Source organism: Salmo salar, chromosome 24 (genome assembly GCF_965601325.2).
Source record: "Salmo salar chromosome 24, fSalSal1, whole genome shotgun sequence".
NCBI lineage: Eukaryota > Metazoa > Chordata > Actinopteri > Salmoniformes > Salmonidae > Salmo > Salmo salar.
The window spans coordinates 24,034,981-24,056,075 of NC_138314.1; the positions used below are offsets into that span (position 1 = coordinate 24,034,981).

The window sequence follows — 21,095 nt, forward strand, 5'->3', positions numbered from 1 at the left end:
AAATAAGAGAGAGCTGTATATTGAACTAAATCACATCAGTGACACCAGTGCAGGACGGGGGCCATTCTATTCCAAGGGAAGTCCTTATACTGTAATAAGCAGTGCAGTGCTTTGGTATATGGGATTCTGACCTGTAGTTGTCTCCCGTCCTCACTGATGTTGTGGTGTTGTCCGGAGGGCAGCGGTGTGCCGTCCCTCAGCCAGGAGATGGCAGGTTCTGGGTGACCCGTCACGTCACAGTGGAGAACCACGGTACTGTTCACCACTGCTCCTATCTCCTCCATGAACTCATCCAACTGGCCCGTTATCACTGGGGGGACTGGGAAAACAGGACGCCAAAAGAGAAAAACATTAGGAAATGGCGCCTACGTTTTGCATGTTTAGGCATTAAGGCTATTGACTGTACGAGGACCATGATTGAATAATAAGTTGACTGAATGACAGGGAGTAGTAACAAAGCGTGCCTACCCAGAACCTCCAGGTCAAAGTGCATGCGGTCCTCCCCTGCCTCGTTCACCGCCTGACATGTATATTTCCCAGCATCCTCCTGCTGGACCCGTGGAATCTGGAGTACCTGCCCCCCTAGAGGACAACAACATAACAGAGCATCTTATTGGATCACAGTGGAGCTGATGCTGCAGTAGAGCCATACTGGTCGTTGTACCGGTTTGATATCATAGAACTAGACCTAGAGGCCATGGTCCCCCTCTCACCTGGCAGCAGTACCACTCCGTCAGCGGTGCTTAGCTTGCGTCCCTCTCTGTACCAGCTGAGACGGGGCAGAGGGATGGCGTTACTCTCACAGGACAGGCTGATGGGATGCCCCAGGACCACCTCCCTTCTTTCTGTCATCTCATCATCTCTAACCCCTCCCTCCTCCTCCTCCTCCTCTCCTCCCAGACCCCAGGCTGCTGCACCGTTACTCCCCCGATGGAAGATGGGAGGAACTGGAGAGAGAGAGAGAGAGAGAGAGAACGAATGTTCAGTTAGTTTCACAAGAGTGCAGTGAGATTAGGTTGCATAGTGTGAATGAACTAATTTTGCCAACGGCAGACAGTTTAAATTCCATACGTGGACACTCACCCTGAATAGTGACGTGGAAGTCTCTCTTGTCCTCTCCTGCAGTGTTGGTGACCATGCAGGTGTATTGTCCCTCATGGGAGAGCATGGCATTGTCTATGTGAAGAAGGCGACCACTCTCACGGATACCAGTGTGGGAATTCCTAGTCAACAACTAAAAACAGCAAAAATAAATTAAAAAATGCTTCAAATAAGCAGAAATAGACATCTATGGCGCTAAATGAACTTATGTGAAATACAGTAGCTGGACAGAAACACAAACCAACCTGTCCATCTTTGAACCACTGGGTCTTGGGTTCAGGGAAGCCTTTAGCCAGACAGGACAGGGTTAATGAGCCGTTGATCCGGACTTTCTCATCTCGGCTACCGAATCTCAGAGATGTAGAGTCCCCTTCAATCTGCGGTGGAACTGATCAAATCAAACAGGCAGTCAAATACTTCTCCTGTATTTACGTACATTGAATTGTAATGATGTTAGACTACTGTTCCTTACATACACCAGAATCAACCCTCTCCTCGTCTGGTTCCCTTACCCAGCACACTGAGTGAGTAGTGTTTAAGAGTGGTGCCTGCAGGGTTTGAGGCTCGGCAGGTGTAGAGACCGGCACTGTCTCCGTGTGCTGTCCCCAGCCGCAGCGCCTGCCCACCCCGGGTGTAGGTGAGCTGGGCACTGGACACGATGGGCTGGTTGTCCTTCAGCCAGGTGATACTGGGCATGGGAGAACCTTCTACATCACAGGGCAGAACCGTGGGGAAACCCAACACCACAGACACCTCTGAGGTCTCATTGGGGCCCATGATGGTGGGGGGAGCTGGAAAAACAGGAGGAGAGAGGAGGAGCGTGAGAAGAGAGAAAGATGACTTTCTCAAGGTATACTGTAGTATAGAAGGTGAATCTGCAGAAGGAAGTTTGTGCTGTTAGTATGAGGTCATTGAGAAGGAAACATGAGAGAGGGAACAGTACCTTGCACAGTGAGTCTGAACTGGCGCATCTGTGTCCCAGCGCTGTTACTGGCCAGACACTGGTACAAGCCCTGGTCCCTCAGTCTGACTGCCTTCACCTTCATCACCTGGCCCTGCTCATGGAACTTCACATGGGGGTCCCCGTCCTTGGACAGCACCCTGGAGAAAAGGGAGCGGGATCAATACTCCAAAGCCTGATAGACTAGGCTAATCCACACACAAATAGTGATATCTGACACATGATGTATGTACAGATATAGGATATTCATTTGAGTGACTTTGCTACAGTAGGAAAATAATCCTGCAGCAACAGGAAATGTGAATTATTATGTGGATTATAATTAATGGACATTTTTGTTGGGTCTGATACATTTTTCATTTGGACAAATCAAGTCTGAAATTTCAAATGGGAAATTACAAACTTAAGAATCCTTTTTAAAACTAAAATACACAACAAGTTTGCATTTCCTGCCGTGCAGGAGAATTCTCAGCAACAAAATAGTAATCAAATTAAGATCCTACATCTGTATATGAGTGTGAATAAACAATTTAATGTGATGGGTAGTAGCTATATGCACAAGTGTCAATGTCAAAGAGGACTCACTCTCCATCCCGGCTCCATTCAACTTTGGGGGCTGGGCGCCCACTGACCCGACACTGGAACTCCACCTCCTGTCCTGACACCACTGACAGGTCCTGTACCCTGGACATCCCCGAGATCACTGGTGGGGCTAACTCACACACACACACACACACACACACACACACACACACACACACACACACACACACACACACACACACACACACACACACACACACACACACACACACACACACACACACAGAGAGAGAGAGAAGCTAGGTCACGGTAGGATGCAATTCAAACTTAGACCTGGAATTGCTCAAATATACTTAAGAATAAAAAGTAAAAGTATAAATCAATTCAAATTCCTTATATTAAGCAAACCAGACAGCACCATTTTCTTGTATTTTAAATTTACGGATAGCCAGAGGCACACTCCAACCCTCAGACATCATTTCCAAATGAAGCATGTGTAGTGAGTCCTCCAGGCAATGGCGGTTTTAGATAAATGCGACATGGGCAGCCGCCCCGGGCGGCATCTTGCAGGGGGGGGGCATGGTGACATTTGCACGATCGGTTTGCTATCGCTCATTTGCACGTCACATCAATGATATCATGTCACCGTCACCGTGTGGGACTATGGGTCAATTAACCTTGTCGGAGTGGGCGCCCTGATTCTAGTTTGTGAGCTAGGCAGGCTCCTGCCTGGGAAGGTCTCCCACTCAGAAGTACAAGATGGGGAGGAAGGTAGGGGAGGTAGGGGGAGTGGGGGAATCTATCAAATAGCGCACCTCTAACTTTGTATAGTACTAATGCAATTAGTAAAATCAGTCACACTACGAAATGCTACCAAATAAACCACAATTCATTCATAATACTGTGAATATATAGTTTCACAGACATATTGTTGCATTTTTTTCTGGTTTGAGCGAAATCGTTGAGAATAATATAAAACCAGTCTGCACACCACCAAGGTGAATTGGTTTAGTCTTGACTCTTGGTTGACAGTGTAGGGGGATGGGTAATGTATTGATGCTCGAATGCCAAATCAGCACAATTTTTTTTCTATTTGTCTTTGTTACTTATTTTTGATATTTTGGATTATTTTTGTATATATTTTAATTATTATATAGTTTTAAATGTTATGATTATTTATTTGTGTTGTTCCAAATGTCTGAATAAAAATTACAGTTAGTGCAGGATGGTGCTTTTTTTGTTGGTGGGGGGGGCTGAAGGAAGGTTCGCCTGGGAGCCATACAAGCTGGAACCGCCACTGCCGCCAGGTCAGAGGCAGCAGGGATGGCCAGGGATGTTCTCTTGATAAGTGTGTGAATTTGACATTTTACAATTTTCCTGTCCTGCTAATTATTCAAAATGTAACGAGTACTTTTGGATGTCAGGGAAAATATATGGAGTAAAAAGTACATTATTTTCTTTAGGAATGAGTGAAGTAAAAGTTGTCAAAAATATACATAGTAAAGTCGAGTACAGATATCCCCCAAAAAAATGACTTAAGTAGTACTTTAAAGTATTTTTTACACAACTGACTTTGCTTAAACTTTAAATGTAAAATCAATGGGAGAGGTAGGACACCGACTTGATTTTAAGCACTATGAAGGCTCACCTTGTACAACAATGTTGTAGTCCCTTTGGGCCTGCCCAGCTGTGTTACTAGCTATGCAGCTGAACTGGCCACCGTGCTCTGTCTGGACCCGGTAGATTCTCAGAAGTCTCTTCCCATTCTGTAGATACACTCCAGGGGAGTCCACCACCTATACACAGCCAGACATACATTGTAAGTGCTTGTTACTGTATGAGCAATATTGGACTGTGATAAACTAAATGACCACTTGGTGTCACTGTGTTGCTAGATACAAATAACATGGTTGCCATCGAGAGGTATCAGTAGAAGTATGGTCACCTATACAACCTATACCTATTCGTTTAAACATTTTTTTTTTAAATGTGTTTTTAAGAAGCGTATTTGAATGCCTGGTAGGTGACTCACATTCTGCCCGTCTTTAGTCCAGGTGATTGTGGGGGAGGGGATACCAATGACATCGCAGCTCAGAGTGAGTGGCTGCTTCAGGGTGACTGTCAGGTTCAGATGCTGTCCATCATCCTGGATCTCAGGGGGAACTGGAGGAGTACGGGAGACAGACATCATCTAGAAGTCCCTTTGTTAAGACATTTTATTGTTATCTGAACTCACATCAGTTTTGAATAAAGATGGAATTGATAAGATCTTACCATGCACTTTCAGCCGGGTCTTCCGCTCAACAGAGCCTGCATCATTGCTGGCTACACATGTGAAGTCCCCACTGTGACTGGCAGATGCTGAACCAATCACAAGAGAGCCGTCCTGTGCCACAGAGAGCTCTGATTGGTCAGGGTGTATCTCCAGACCGTTCTTGAACCAGCGTACCTTGGGAGGGGGTGAACCTGCCGGTGTAAAGATAGCAGAGAGGGGGGTGAGAGGATTCTTTATTGATCATAGCTGACAGAAACAAAAGTTACTTCTGTCTGCGCCCCCACCTACAGGAAGGGCTGAATGGGAAAGTGTCCCAGACTGGAAAAAGCAGGCCCTACATTTATCTGTTGGACAGCAGGACAGATAGAGACAGAGCCCTATCGGTGGGCTGGGATACTTCAAGGTTAGAAAGTAGCACATGAACGTCAAACACAATATGTTGGTAGATGCCTGATTTAAAGTGTTAGTGTCGTGATTTACTACCAGAATCATATCTTGAGGACCCTGGACAGTAAGAATAGTGGTTGGGCCAGAAGTTCTAAGCCTTGATGTGATGTATAGGCACCTGAAACAGATGTGTTTGGAGCTTTACAATGGGGAAAAGGGCCGGGAGCAGTGGCAGGAGTCTGAGATGGAGTTAGAGGTGGAGCATAGGACGGAATGGGGTTAAGAGGGCGCACCTGTACCCGATATAACCCAGTCTGAGGTCTCTCTTACATAAATAGGACAGGACATACATAGCTGTGCAGACATCCAGTCCAGCTTTTTACATTAAGAGCAAAGAAGGAAGTAAATCCCTGTCCCATCTCTATTTACAGAACATATCCAAACACCAGAGAGAGAGAAGGCTGTACGGGAAACTAAACACATATTTCATCCCCCGTCCAAAAATAGAGGGGACAGAGAGGAACCACAGAGAGGAACCAAAGGTAATGTTATCACCCGGTCCCACGCGGAGCACATGTTTACACTTTACAGCACTGACTCAAATGTATAATCTCATTGCTGGGAGGAAATACAGATGTTCTGTTTAGATTAAAATAATTAAAACCTGTTTCTTGTATTCATCTGCTTGAGTTCACTACGCTTCCTTCCATTATCTCTTTCATGTGTTTTTTAAACAAGTACTTCCATTATTATGGGGCATTAAATGTTCCTGTTGGTAAAACATAATCATTTCCTGATGGCAGAATCTCCTTTCATCTTGCCATCCAACATTCACACAGACAGACACATTTCTATGATACAATGGGGGATGAAAAAGCTATTGTCTCCTAGTTTCCTTAGCCAGACATCTAGTGCTGCCTGCCTGGAGCTGTGGCTGCCTGTGAGCGTCGCTGTGAGGGCCCTGTAACAGTACCAGTAACAGTGTGGGCTCTACAGGGAGGGCCAGTGGAGCCAGCCTCCTCAGCGGAGGAGCACCCCAGACATCTCTGTCCATTATCTGGCAGCAGCAGCCTGTAATTAGGATTCCTCTCCCAGCAGGCCCCCTCGCAGAGCGAAGAGGAAAGCAGATGTGGCCCGCTGAGGGAACAGGCAGAATGATGTTCCAGCTGTTGGTGTGTCCGCCTTAGCCTACTCCTCACCTTCTCAAACATGCCCCGTTACCATGGCACGGCTCCATACAAACAACACCTATTTAAGTGCCCTGTCAACAAGAAGGTCAATGGGCCCACTCATAAGAAATAATGCACACACACACACACCCCTTCTCAGCCATGCTGAGTGCTACCTCCCCCTTGCCAAGATGCTAAAATAGAGAAAGAAACAGTATACAAATTAATCAAAGCACACCATTAGGATAGCAGGGGTATTGAAACACACAATTGTTTCCACAGACTAATGAAAGCCTCTGGAGATAGCAGAGCAATGCTTTGAAGGTAGTTAGATAAGTCCACACCTTTGTCCTACATTTCATATGGAGCCAAAACGGTTTCATCCAAACATACCTGGAAAAAGATTCACTGGATCTGTTCACTTTGGTCAGGCGGTGTAAATGGTGTGTTTTGTCTGACACCAGACTTGCACTGTATGTTTCCCTCTAGTGAGTATCTGTTTCCCATAAAACGGACATACTGTACATCATAAATCTTATCCTACCTTCAGCAGGGCAGGGAATGGTGACCTTGCTGTTAGACACTTTCTCCATGATGGCATCTCCAGCCTCTGCGAAGGACGGGGCCTCTGTGGAACCGATAAAGGACAGAGCATTATGACAACACAGGGAATAAGATACACTGTATGACCAAAAGTATGTGGACACCTGCTCGTCAAACATCTCATTCCAAAATCATGGGCATTCATTTGGCGTTGGTCCCCCCTTTGCTGCTATAACAGCCTCCACTCTTCTGGGGAGGCTTTCCACTAGATGTTGGAACATTGCTGCAGGGACTTCCATTCAGCCACAAGAGCATTAGTGAGGTCGGGCACTGATGTTGGGCGATTAGCACTGGCTCACAGTCAGCGTTCCAATTCATCCAAAAGGTGTTCGATGGGGTTGAGGTCAGGGCTCTGTGCAGGCCAGTCAAGTTCTTCAACACCAATCTCAACAAACCATTTCTGTTTGGACTGACCTCGCTTTGTGCACAGGCGCATTGTCATGCTGGAACAGGAAAGGGGCTTCCCCAAACTGTTGCCACAAAGTTGGAAGCACAGAATTGTCTAGAATGTCATTGTATACTGAAGCGTTAAGATTTCCCTTCACTGGAACTAAGGGGCTTAGCCCGAACCATGAGAAACAGCCCCAGACCATTATTCCTCCTCCACCAGATTTTACAGTTGTCACTATGCATTTGGACAGGTAGCGTTCTCCTGGTATCCTCCAAACACAGATTCGTTGTAGGACTGCCAGATGCTGAAGTATGATTCATCACTCCAGAAAACACATTTCCACTGCTCCAGAATCCAATAGCGGCGAGCTTTACACCACTCCAGCCAACGCTTGGCATTGCACATGGTGATCTTAGGCTTGTGTGCGGCTGCTCGTCCATGAAAACCCAGAAGAACAGTTATTGTGCTGACGTTGCTTCCAGAGGCAGTTTGGAGATCGCGCTTCAGCACTCAGCTGTCCCGTTCTGAGGCCTACCACTTCGCAGATGAGCCATTGTTGCTCCTAGCCATTTCAACTTCACAATAACAGCACTTACAGTTGACCTGGGCAGCTCTGGCAGGGCAGAAATGTGACAAACTGACTTATTGGAAAGGAAAGTCACTGAGTTCTTCAGTAAGGTCCTTCTACTGCCAATGCTTGTCTATGGAGATTGCATGGCTGTGTGCTAGATTTTATACACCTGTCAGCAACGGGTGTGGCTGAAATAGACGAATCCACTAATTTGAAGGGGTGTCAACATACATTTGTATGTATAATGTAAAGGGTTTATTTAGCATCATGAGTTATATAAATCCACAAGGGCTACTCTAATCATAAGTGTAAAAGTTAGGTTGAGATTTTTATAAGACGGTCTTAAGTTTTGTTTGAAGGTTCCGGTAGAGCAGCATTAGGGTAAGACAGTGTGAGGGTTAATCCTAGGGGTAGGGTGAAGATATGCTTTTGGCCTGTGACAATGTGAGTCATGTCTCCTATACCCCATACTCACTCGTTAACCTCCAACTCTGGCTTCCTCTGATCCTTCCCTAAGCTAAAGCTGACCTCTAAGGTCAAAGAGCACCTCAATCAACCCCCTAACATTAACAGACTGATCCATACACTGGTCAAATATAATGGGGTTTATATGGCTGCTTGCACTCTGACTATGGTGCTGCTTCCAAAGAAAGCACCTCTAAAGACTACTGTCCTTGTCTATTCTGTCTTTGAACTGGGAACAGATTTTTCTCTCATGTAGTGCTGAGCAATTAGTGCTTTTTGAGGTGGATTCGGTTTTGGTCCCATTATTGAAAAAAATATCACGGTTTCACATTTACATTTGTATTTATTTTTACATAAAGCAGTATGCATTACGTGGGTTGAATGCTGTAACAACACAGAACAAAACAATGAATAAAAGTCCCATGATGATAGTGACTGCTTACCACTTAGGCCTATTAACCATCATTTGTTCACATTACATGACTTTACTTTATTTCAATTGTGTATATTACATTTGATGACTTTATTATTTAATTCAAAGTAATCATCTCTCTATAGAGCTGCTGCCTATGCTGTCTGACAAAATCACTATTTTAGTAGTTCTTCAAAGTAAATAAGTCATACCAATTATCAATCACTTAGATAATGTATTTCCAGGTAGAAATACCTTGCGAAGCAACTGCTCTCTATCTCTCTCGATCGTGCATTCTACTGTCTCTGTTATGAAGCAGGCGTAAAAGAAACAGAGGTGACAAGTAGGTGCACAATGGATTATGGTCACTTTAATAATGTTTACATCGTGTTTACATAATGTTTCATGTTTACATACTGCTTTACTCATCTCATATGTATATACTGTATTCTATTCTGCTGTATTTTAGTCCATGCCACTCCGACATTGCTCGTCCTAATATTTATATATTTCTTAATTCCATTATTTTACTTTTAGATTTGTGTATTGTTGTGAATTGTTAGATACTACTGCACTGTTGGAGTTAGGAACACAAGCATTTCGCTACACTCGCAATAACATCTGCTAAATATGTTTAGGTGACCAATAACATTTGATTCGATTGTAGTTAATTACCACATTTTCTGCGCTAAATTATCTAGAATATTGGCCTGTTGGAAACTCCCTACTACATCGCACAGTTCGGGCTTTATTTGATTTATCTCTAGAGAAACTGCAATGTGTGCATTGAGCTCACAGAAAGAAAAAAAAACGAACAAATGGAATTCAAATAGTTGAACCGGAGTCAGTCAATTAGTTGTTTAAATGTTGGTTAATCGCTCAGCACCACTCTCATGTAAACCTTGAGGTATCTGCTCTACCTATAATATCACAGTTCTTGCTGTGTGAACTTCTTTTAACATGTAATGGTTTGGCTCAGTTAGTTTTCAGTGCTGATGGTAAGGGGTGTTATCAGCTGACTAAAGGATACATGGGTGTACAGTATTTGGAAAGAGAAAAGCTGCATCACATTGATCAATCAGATCCCTCAAGTTAGAGACCCACCTAGCACCTCCAGTTTGACCTCCATGGTGTCCTGTCCAGCACTGTTCTTGGCCACACAGCTGTAGATGCCCTGGTCAGTGAGGCTGGCCCTGTGGATCCTGAGGGCTGCAGTGTCCTTGGCCCAGATAGGACGTCCGTCGTGGAACCAGCTGATCTCAGGGCTGGGCTCCCCCTGAACCACACATGGCAGAACCACTGTCTGGCCTATCAGAGCCTTCAGCAGGGACGGAGCTGCCTGGATCTTGGGCTTAGCTGGGAAACAAACAAACAAGGTTTGTTTCTCATTATATCTATCTGCCTGTTTAGCATATTGAGTCTTAGATGCACGACAGCATCTTGAACAGTGAAGTGAAACAGGCTTTACAAAGTGACAATCCATAAGGAGATACCTTGTATGTGTAAATTGTAGTTGATAGACAAGTTGCCTGCTGGGTTCTTTGCTGAGCAAGTGTAAAGTTTACTGTCAACCAGTCGGACATCAGTGATCTTCAGAGAGCCAGAAGGCAGCACGGTGAACCTGGACATGGAAAGAGGTCAGAGGTCAGGCTGGGATAACACTGTCAGGAGTCACACTGAATATGTGCAACCCTGTAGGTGTTTCTGTGAATAGATGTGTGTGTGTGTGTGTGTGTGTGTGTGTGTGTGTGTGTGTGTGTGTATGTGTGTGTGTGTGTGTGTGTGTGTGTGTGTGTGTGTGTGTGTGTGTGTGTGTGTGTGTGTGTGTGTGTGTGTGTGTGTGTGTGTACATGTGACCGTGCACGTCTGTGTAGTTCTGGCTGTTGTAATACCATTAATATTGCACAATAGTAACTAAACTTCTCAACTGAACTGAAATCCCCAGCAGAATGTCATAACTATTTGCTTTAGTACCTACCCGGCTGCAGAAATTGATTATATGCACAAATGTAAACCGTGCTCTGAGATGTATCTGGGATAAGTGTGTCTGCTAAGCAACTCAAATGTAGTTTGCTTAAGTGAAAATGATCTGGAACCACAGACTCCTCTTCAACACTGCACATGTTGCCGTACCACTCTGCTCCCCTACTGCTTCAAACCCAACCAGTAGCATACATCATTCAAACAGAATGACTGGCTCAGCAGTCAGTGTCTAAGTCACCTTAGCAGAGAGCAGGGAGCCGAGCACACACTGGAGACATGGACCCAACACACAGTCCTATCCATCTCCCCACATCACTCCCCATTGTGGTGTACACTCATCTGTGTACACAGGCTGACTGGGACAAATTGAGCTAGAGGGGTCTGAGTGCAGCTCCCTAGCCTCCCGAACTGAAACAGTGTGGGCTAGTGCTCCTCTCCTCTCCAGCTGTGCTAGCTCTCTCTGTATACAGCGCTGGGGCTTGTGGTGGAGGAGGTGGAAGAGAACAGGGCTACGGCAGCAGACACTCAGAACACCCACTGACTGAGTTATTCCAACAATCAGCTCCCGCTGCTCACACTGGCTGGGCCAGGGGATGGGGGGTAAATAGACTCCCGGATGGAGAGAATGCATCTGTCCGCTCCTGTGGCTGAGGGCTAAGAGGGTTGTTGGTGGACGTGTGTTATTCTCATCAGACAGCCAGGGCTGGTAGAGAGTCAACATGCTCTTTTATGGCAAGAGATCCACAGGGGAGCCAAACGTCAAACAGGCTTTACTTCTGTCTCTTCTTCCGTCAGTGTTCCTCCCTTCTTCCTGTCAGCACACCCCTCCTCCTCTCCTCCCTCTCTCCTTCCTGGCCCCACATGAATCATCCTCATTCTACCACAACCATAGCCTTCAACACTGTTGCTCAGTTCCTCCAGGGACAGGTCGTGGCCAGTAAGTCTCTAATCTGTGCCCTACAGACAGACACCACCAGACAGTGAAGTCTGTACCGAGCGACCACAGACCCAGGCATGAGAGAGTCATGTGTGGAACCAGATGTTATTCCTCAGAGAAGTTGTTATTCTTCAACCGTTAATGGCTGCTTTGGATAGCAGCCGGCTTCAATCAACATCCCTTGTAAAAGGAGTTGGTTAGTTAAGTCAGGGGTAAGGTAATCGCCTTGGTATGGTGAGAAACTTGCCCTTTATTGCCTATTTACCATTTTCACTGCTACACTCTTATGTGACCAGTACTGGGAGATGGGACTTTCTCTTACCAGGCAGTGACTGGAGGGATGGGCTGGCCGTTCCTGCTCCATGTGACCAGGGGAGAGGGACTGCCCTGGACCTCACAGGGGAGGATGACCTCAGAGCCCACCTCGGCAGCCATCTTAACTGTGTTCTCCTGACTGCTCACACCTACGATCTTAGGCTTGGCTGGGGGAAAAGTAAACATTATATATTTTACACAGTACCTCTATCAAAGAAACACTTGGAAGAGAGGCCATTGACATTGCAGGCACTGGACAGCCTTTGCAGTAAGTACATTTGCAGTGCTTACTGTTGACACTAAGCTGGATCTCACGGCTGGCGTAGCCCACTGCACTGGTGGCTGTGCAGATGTATATGCCTGCATCCTCTGCAGTGGGGTTGAGGATGTGGAGGTAACCATCATTATCTGACTGGGCAGAGGACATGTCCCTGGGCTGGGGCTCCCTTCCCTGGGGGCAGAGCAGGCAGAATGAGGCCTGGGCCCAGATACACACTCAACTGCACTGGGACACATATCTAGGCCAAAGGTTCAAAACCCAACTTCACTTCTGATGACTGCTATAATTACAGAGCTGAGCCCCCTTCCCTTCCCAAACTAAACTAAATAGATCCTCTCTCTCTCTCTCTCTCTCTCTCTCTCTCTCTCTCTCTCTCTCTCTCTCTCGCTATCTCACTCACACACATACACACACACACTTCCCTTTTGAACACAATATGGCTTTTGCAGACTTACTTTCGTCTGACAATAATATACATTTAGTTCACTCTAGTGCACTAATCTGAGAATGTATGGAACAAGGCTATGAAAAAACGTTCCTTAACACAGGCAGCCATATAATATATAAACAAGTGTTACGTTAGTTTAAAGGTTATTAACATGATGTTAGTTGCCATTCATTTTAAGACAGATGGGCTGTGATTATAATCCCCTCTAGATTCCCTTGTGCTAAATTACACGATTTGTCACGGGCCATTTGTCATATGTGTTTCGAGAGATGGAGCCAAAACCATCATTAGAGAAAAAATAGCTTCCGAGCAGAAAGCATAACATCCTACCTTGGACCAGACAATAGTTGGCTTGGGAACTCCACTGGACTCACATGACAGGGTGATGGCCACACCCTCATTGGCTATGTAGTGGTTTGGACCAGCGCTGATCTCTGGGGGCACTGGGAAAGTAGGTCACAAGTACAGCTGTCGACTGAGCATGGACAACCATGGAGGCAGAATTCTCACTGGATTTAGCTCACAGCATCAGCCTTCAAGGCATTTCTTCCTCACAACTTGTTGATGAACCCTAATAAGTGTGTGTGTCTGTCATTATTGTCTATGGACAAAATGACTGTTCATCAATGTATGCAGTCTTAACTATAACACTGCAGGGTGCTCAAGTTACTCAGAGGTTGTTTTCCCATACTAATAGTCAGCATGTTCTTAAGATCATTAAATGACCCCATGACTATAACAGGTTGGCATTTATTGGGATGACTCATGTACTGGAGGCAGATCTGCAGAGTGGTCACTAGCTGGCACAGCCACAAAGTCATGAATTCTGATTTTAAACCTAACCCTAACCCTAACCTTAACCACACTGCTAACCCTAATGCCTAACCCTAACCTTAAATTAAGACCAAAAATCGACTTATTGTTTTCATGCATTTTTACGATGCAGCCAACTTTGACTTTGCAGCTAGCTCATCTAGTTCCTCAGTTCCCCTCAATAAACGTCAACCTGCATGACACTAGAGGATCTGCTATAGCCCTGTATTGACCATACTGTAAATCGTTTCTCCTCTCACCGTGGACCTCCAGGCTGACAGATATGTTGACCGACCCCGCTATGTTGACCGCAGTGCAAACATACGTCCCAGCATCCTCTGGGAGTGCCCTCTCTATGTACAGGCTGCCATCACTCCTCAGGAATGTCCTGCCACTCAGCCGCAGCTAGGGAATAGCAATGGATTACATTAGACAATGATAAACACACATTGCAAGAGGTAGTAAGATTGTAAGATTATTTGGGACAGGTCATCCTCACTTCATTTCCATTGTGGGTCCAGTGTCTCTCTGGCAGGGGTATTCCATCCAATAGCATGCAGGGAATGCTCAGAGACTGACCAATCCCAGTGGTGATGACTGGTGCACCATGTGCCAAAAAAGGGGGCTCTGTTGGACAAAACGGGGGGATATCGTCACATGAGCAGACAGACAGAGATACAAAGCAGCAGTAGAAAAAATAATGTAGGATCAAACTGAAACTATTATGGGGAGAGGAAGCAATGGATACTAGTGTTATCTATCAGCAGAGAAAGGTAAGACTGAACACAAACACTAGTTCATACCCAGTCCACTGACACTGACTCTGGCCTCAGTCCTGATGGTTCCAAACTGGTTCTTGGCCTCACAGACATACACACCTTCATCATCCAACCAGACACCTGTGGACCAATGTATAGCGGGGGGAGAATACTGTTATCATGACCAAAGATATATACAGATTGCACTCTATAGGATGGAAATATATCTCTATGCAAACCTCAGTATGAGAAAGGTAACATGTGGAAGTACTGTATTTAGAGTTGACAAGTGCATACTAACAAGACATCATTTTCATCAACTTTGTTTCAACTGTCTACTGGCATTATCTTGGTTTAATTATAATGTCATTAGGGTTAATTGAAAACTGATGAATACAATTAGGTGCAAAGTAGTACAGCTGCCTATACAACATGTCTTACACAGTATATTCTACTTAGAACACATGATGACAGATGGAAACATGGTTAAATTGCCAGTGTCTACATGGCTGATGTCAACCCATGTGAAGAGTAAACAGTGAAAGTGATGCAGAATCTGACACATTAATCAATAGGACACTGGACTCTCTTACTATAAACAACGGCAGGTAAAGACAGAAGCATCTGCTGCCGTTTAAGCAAATCAGGTCAGTATGCAGACACAGACGGGGCGAGTGATGGAAGTCCACTTCCCCATGCAAATACTGCTGTTTCTCCCTCGCCAATAAAAAATAATCCAGCCTATAAATATTGAGGATCTATGCTGTGGATTTATCCCTCTCTCTCTCCCTCCCTCCCTCTCTCTCTCTCTCTCTCTCTCTCTCTCTCTCTCTCTCTCTCTCTCTCTCTCTCTCCCTCCCTCCCTCCCTCCCTCCCTCCCTCCCTCACTGGCCAAGGCCAAAGTCATGGTCCAAAAGATATTATATCCACATTATATAGTTAAACTTGACTCAACCCTGATTTAACATGGAAATCTCTGTCAGATCTCTAAGGCTCTCAAAGTGCCTCAGTTTGCTTCACTGCAGGAGAAAGGGGAGACGCTCTATTTATTCAGCAGTGCCAGCTGTATCCTGTTACGCTCACTCTCTTAAGAAAACGTTTACTGAATCTGATCTGAGGGGCTCCACCTCTTCAATATTTATGAACCCAAAGAATGTCAGCCATGCCAGTCACACACTAGGCCCCAATGGAGGTTCTGGTCTCTTGGTGCCTGCTGCTTTGGTATGGAATGCAATAGCGGGATAGTAAAATATTGTAAAGAACAATAGTGGGAAAGACTCACTCTGGATCAGGAGATGCCCTTTTTCTAGTTGCACCTGGCTACCGCTGCTGTCTACGTTAGTGAGAATCGGTCTCCCATCATCTCGATGCCAGGTAACCTTGGGCAACGGGAAACCATGGGCAACACAGGGCAGGGTGACATTCTCCCCCACATCTGCCATCATGTCAACGGGAATTTCTGAAAACAGAGGGGCCGCTGTGGGAGAAAGAGTGGGGAGATCAGCGTGAAGTTCTCTATACACAAATAGTGTATAAAAAGGACATATAACTAATCTACTTAAAATAGATAAACAGTCTGTATTACACCTAATTGGTTTATATAAAGGGTGAAATGCCTTGCCATTATTACTGGTTATCTGAAAGTAGCATTTATTCACCTCCAACCTCCAGAATAACGGTAGCAGAGGAGGTTCCAGCCGGGTTTCTGGCCACACAGCTGTACTCCCCGGCATCTTTCTCCTGCACCCCTCGGATCTGCAGCGTCCCAAGATGCACGTCCTGCTCAGCAAAAGGAACTGAGCCTACCTGCAGATCACCTGAGAAAAAAAACAAGAAAATGACACACAGACACAGTGACTTATTAATGAATGCAAATATCAACCTAACAGGTATCACATCACAACAAATCACTCAGTGATCAGTATTTACCTTTGGACCATTTGACCAGAGGAGGGGGGACACCTGTTGCTTGGCATGCCAGAGTGGCATCACCTCCAACTGCTACCACCACAACCTGTTTCACCACCCAGATACTGGGTTCCTCTGTAGGGAGGGGAACCAAGATAGAGCTTCAATAATAAACATGACTAAAACATGTTTATTATCTACCAAATCGGCAGACATGTTCACAATGCTATACATGATCAGAATAGCAAAGTAATGTGAAATACATTTTGTAAATTGACTGAGGATCTATGCTGTGGATATATCCCAGGCAGGAGGTAAAAATAGAAATATTGCTGTCTGACATTTCACACGCCTTGTACGTCAGTGGAGACGTGACAGAGACAGATGCTACAGTAGTCAAGAGAGAGAGACAGCTGAAAGGATAAGACGATGCATCCAGCCAGAGCCGGCATGATGGTGTCTTGACAGACCACTGTTGTTCAAAATGACACTCCCAGACAAAAGTAAGTATAATACAAGCACACTCCAGGGAGAAGCTGCCATGGTCCATCAGTGCTGTGCCCTCTGTCAAGCATTCACTGACAGCAAGGCTAAAAATACATCCTGATGACTGTCAACCCTGCCCACACAGGGAGTTTCAACCCACTGAGCAAGACAGGAGGAAATATGCCACTGTCAATCTGAGCTCTACTCACAGCCAGACAACATAGCCCAAACACCATGGATCAGAGAGAAATTCATTCAAACAGCACTCAACAAAGTTTTCTAACACATAAACCATACAATCGTGACCCTACTCTAAAAATGTATGCCTGGGGAAACAGTGGAAGATAATCTTGAGTTGAACTAGTCTAGAGAGAACCTGTCATAGCCTTTATAGAGCTGTCTCACTTAACCTATGGTAGGACTGGGGCTGTATAGACACCTCTACCTACCTGCATAATTGAGAGATACCGTCTGTTTAGAAGTTCCAGCCTCATTGGTTGCAAGGCATGTGTAGTTCCCAGCATCCTCGGGGAGGGCATCTCTGATTGTTAGGTCACCATGTTTGGATATAGCCATCCTGTATCATGTAAGACAGACATTAATCATGGGAATTAATGTTTGTTGATTTAGATGATTACAAAGGCAGATGTCTCAGTGAAATTCATCACTAGCTGTCCAAGGAACTGTTTGGATTGCTTTAGGCATTTCTCTTCTGAAAATGTATTTATTGGCAGCCATATGTAAATGTACAAAAAATCTGGAATAATATAGTTTTGTGGTTAGATGTAACTATAAAATGAAGCAAACAAGATGTGACATTTGTATATTCATAGTAGGCATTTAAAATAGAATCAAACAAGTCTCTGCAGCTGCTGTCGTGTAGGTGTTGAGTGGGCTGAGAGTTCCTTTACCTTGGCTGATTAGTGAGGAAGATGTTTCCATGACTCCAGAAGAGCTGTGGAGGGGGGGAGCCGGACGCTGTGCAGATGAAGTGGACCTCAGACCCCCTGGAGAAGGCTTGGCTCTGGGGGCTGACTACCACAGAAGGGGGCTCTACAGAGACAGAGAGGATCCATAGTAAAGGGCTGATGACTCAAGTCCCAGCCATGGCTTTATGATAAGTCATTTATTACAGGCAACGGTGATCATGGCTAAACTGTGGTGATCCTCTGCAGTCTGGGGGCAGATCAGGATTAACAGGGATGGTCTGACGTCATGATCACAGCGGATCACAGTCAGAGACATGTTTCAAATTTGTTTGGTCGTTTTCAAACGCATTTTCAAGCGTCTGAGGCCATGCCCATGATAGAACCTGCAATTTTCAACTTGCATCAATTGGGCTGATTTGAAACATGTTCTGACTGGGAGCATTTCTGGAGAAGTGGATAAGTCCTTCTACTAAGGCAGTAATGGAAAGCAGATGCCAGAGGCCTGGAGGAGGTATGGAGGAGGCCCTGGTGTGTTTAGTGTTTAAGCAGATAACCGGTACGGTACGGTTGGGGTGCGGTGAGCTACAGTACCTGGGACGAGCAGCCACACTGTGACTCGGCTGTCTCCATGGGCGTTGGTGGCCACACACTGGTACTGGCCGGCGTCCTGGGGCTGCAACCCACTGATCTCCAGGAAGGAGTTGGGCAAGACCCTTAGCCTCCCGGAGCGGGCCAGGATAGTGAGGCCTGCCCGCTGCCAGGTAAGGTTGTGGCGCATGGAGCCCTCCACCTGGCAGGCCAGCACAGCCACGGCCCCCACAGTAGAGCTCACGTTCACTGGGGCCTTCAGCACCGGAGGAGGCTCTGTCTCATGGGAAACACACAGTCAACACAGTGAGACAAACAACACACTATCAGCAGGGACTAAACAGTGCAGACATAGTTTACTGTCAATATAAACATTTGGAATTACATGTTTTATATCAGTGGACTTCATATCAGTAATATATAAATAAGATATGTATTTTGGAATGCTATTCATATATTTGAAGTGGTGTGTGTGTGTGTTCTTCTGACATACCTCTCACAGTCAGCTGTGTGAGGGCTCGTCCCAGTCCCGCGCTGCTCTGAGCGATGCACTCGTACGGACCCTCATCCTCACCTGAGGCATGCGGAATTTCCCATGATGCTTTGCCAGAGAACCTGAGACATTTGAACAGTTAGCTATCAGGTGAGTGATGATGAGAACAGGATACTGTCTTACAGCACTGACAAATTAGCCTCTCTGGCACAGAGACACAGTGAATTCCTCTCGCCAGAGGTCGGCATTATTTAATGTACACTACCGTTCAAAAGTTGTGTCCTTGTTTTTGAAAGAAAAGCTATTTTTTTTGTCCATTAAAATAACATCAAATTGATCAGAAATGCAGCGTAGACATTGTTAATGTTGTAAATGACTATCGTAGATGGAAACGGCTTATTTTTATGGAATATCTACATAGGTGTACAGAGGCCCATTATCAGCAACCATCACTCCTGTGTTCCAATGGCACATTATGTTAGCTAATCCAAGTTAATAATTTTAAAACACTAATTTATCATTAGAAACCCCTTTTGAAATTATGTTAGCACAGCTGGAAACTGTTGTTCTGATTAAAGAAGCAATAAAACTGGCCTTCTTTAGACTAGTTGAGTATCTGGAGCATCAGTATTTGTGGGTTTGATTACAGGCTCATAATGGCCAGAAACAAAGACCTTTCTTCTGAAACTCGTCAGTCTATTCTCGTTTTGAGAAATGAAGGCTATTCCATCTGAGAAATTTCCAATGAAACTGAAGATCTCGTACAACGCTGTGTACTACTCCCTTCACAGAACAGCTCAAACTGGCTCTAACCAGAATAGAAAGAGGAGTGGGAGGCTGGGGTGCACAACTGAGCAAGAGGACAAATACATTAGAGTGTCTAGTTTGAGAAACAGACGCCTCACAAGTCCTCAACTGGCAGCTTCATTAAATAGTACCCGCAAAACACCAGTCTCAACGTCAACAGTGAAGAGGCGACTCTGGGATGCTGGCCTTCTAGGCAGAGTTCCTCTGTCCAGTGTCTGTGTTATTTTGCCCATCTTAATCTTTTCTTTTTATTGGCCAGTCTGAGATAAGGCTTTTTCTTTGCAACTCTGCCTAGAAGGCAAGCATTCCGGAGTCGCCTCTTCACTGTTGATGTTGAGACTGGTGTTTTGCGGGTACTATTTAATGATGCTGCCAAGTCTAGTGTCTTAGTGTGTTCAATGAACAGAAGAGACAGATACTCACTGGAACAACTTATCCTCTCCAAGAGACACTCCACTCCGAGTGAACCTCAGCCTATAGGGAACGTCGCTCTCTACCGAACAGCCAATCATAGCGGGCTGCATATAAAAGCTGTTCACCACAAGTGGCATGCTCACCACTGGAGGATCTGTTTCAAGACAAAAAGGAGAGAAGGGAAGAGGTCACACACCGGACTAGGGCTGTCTTTGAGACAGTAGGGTGGAGACTGAGGAGAGGGGTCTCTTACCTGGGATGATGTTTGTGTAGGAGACACTGGACAACCTCTGGAAGCGGTAACCTTCCTCATCCTTCCCTGTCACCTTGAGGAAGAAACTTTGGGAAGGAGTGCGAAATTCTGGGACACTCCAGAGTCCTCGGCTGCCCCTGTCAGAGGGCAGAGGCACAGGGAGGGTGCGTAGGGAGCGTCCTGAACCTGACACTAACTCCATGAGACTCAGCTGACCTGGGGGCTTTAGTCCTGTACACTTCAGCAACACATGGGCTGGAACTCCTATGAAAGGGGAGGAAAGCCAAATGTTATTCAATGCAATCACATATACATACAAAGATGTAAAATGACATGTACACATTACCTTTGATGGGTCTCTCCCTGGTATGGTTGAACTCAGACACTGGTATACTGGAGAACCCAGCCCGGAAGTCCAGATTGCTGACCCCTGTAACTCTCAGAGTGTGGCGGCCACCGCAGCCCACCTGGACTTAGAAAGGGGACATTCAGTTGTTGTTTTGTGCATCAGAGGTGACTAAATCAGTTATCTCATTCTCAATGCAGGATGATCACAACCATGTCAGGAGCATCTACGGTACAGTACCTTCAGAGTCCAGGCTCCAGGTCGGGGGAACTTCAGGTTGACAACACGGGCTGAGTTTGGGATATTCAGTAGCTCTGTGAGGCCCTGCTCCACTCCAACAATGCGACCTAAGCAATTGAAACACATAACAATGTAATTTCAAAATGTGAAATAGCATTTGATGTTCTGCTAAATGGATATATGGTATTATTCTCAAGTAGTGACAACATTATTTGATAT

General features: G+C 45.5%; 1 protein-coding gene across 2 annotated transcripts in view; it reads right to left on the reverse strand.

Annotated features, from left to right (window-relative positions):
• Nucleotides 1–21,095, reverse strand: part of hmcn2 (hemicentin 2) — a 63,048-nt gene that overhangs the window by 32,398 nt on the left and 9,555 nt on the right. For both annotated transcript variants that reach the window (XM_014171852.3, XM_014171851.3), the window contains exons 6-36: nt 20,877–20,983; nt 20,637–20,757; nt 20,291–20,554; nt 20,047–20,191; nt 18,817–18,938; nt 18,327–18,599; nt 17,718–17,859; nt 17,256–17,383; nt 16,342–16,455; nt 16,071–16,229; nt 15,695–15,889; nt 14,458–14,553; nt 14,154–14,281; nt 13,915–14,059; nt 13,172–13,284; nt 12,405–12,564; nt 12,121–12,280; nt 10,372–10,499; nt 9,983–10,234; nt 6,981–7,064; nt 4,880–5,071; nt 4,638–4,768; nt 4,254–4,401; nt 2,648–2,774; nt 2,045–2,202; nt 1,614–1,892; nt 1,347–1,489; nt 1,084–1,234; nt 714–947; nt 469–582; nt 132–319 (exon numbers count right to left, since the gene is read on the reverse strand). In XM_014171852.3, the coding sequence (XP_014027327.3) occupies nt 132–319; nt 469–582; nt 714–947; nt 1,084–1,234; nt 1,347–1,489; nt 1,614–1,892; nt 2,045–2,202; nt 2,648–2,774; nt 4,254–4,401; nt 4,638–4,768; nt 4,880–5,071; nt 6,981–7,064; nt 9,983–10,234; nt 10,372–10,499; nt 12,121–12,280; nt 12,405–12,564; nt 13,172–13,284; nt 13,915–14,059; nt 14,154–14,281; nt 14,458–14,553; nt 15,695–15,889; nt 16,071–16,229; nt 16,342–16,455; nt 17,256–17,383; nt 17,718–17,859; nt 18,327–18,599; nt 18,817–18,938; nt 20,047–20,191; nt 20,291–20,554; nt 20,637–20,757; nt 20,877–20,983 (4,901 nt within the window). The remainder of the gene's footprint in view (nt 1–131; nt 320–468; nt 583–713; nt 948–1,083; nt 1,235–1,346; nt 1,490–1,613; nt 1,893–2,044; nt 2,203–2,647; nt 2,775–4,253; nt 4,402–4,637; nt 4,769–4,879; nt 5,072–6,980; nt 7,065–9,982; nt 10,235–10,371; nt 10,500–12,120; nt 12,281–12,404; nt 12,565–13,171; nt 13,285–13,914; nt 14,060–14,153; nt 14,282–14,457; nt 14,554–15,694; nt 15,890–16,070; nt 16,230–16,341; nt 16,456–17,255; nt 17,384–17,717; nt 17,860–18,326; nt 18,600–18,816; nt 18,939–20,046; nt 20,192–20,290; nt 20,555–20,636; nt 20,758–20,876; nt 20,984–21,095) is intronic.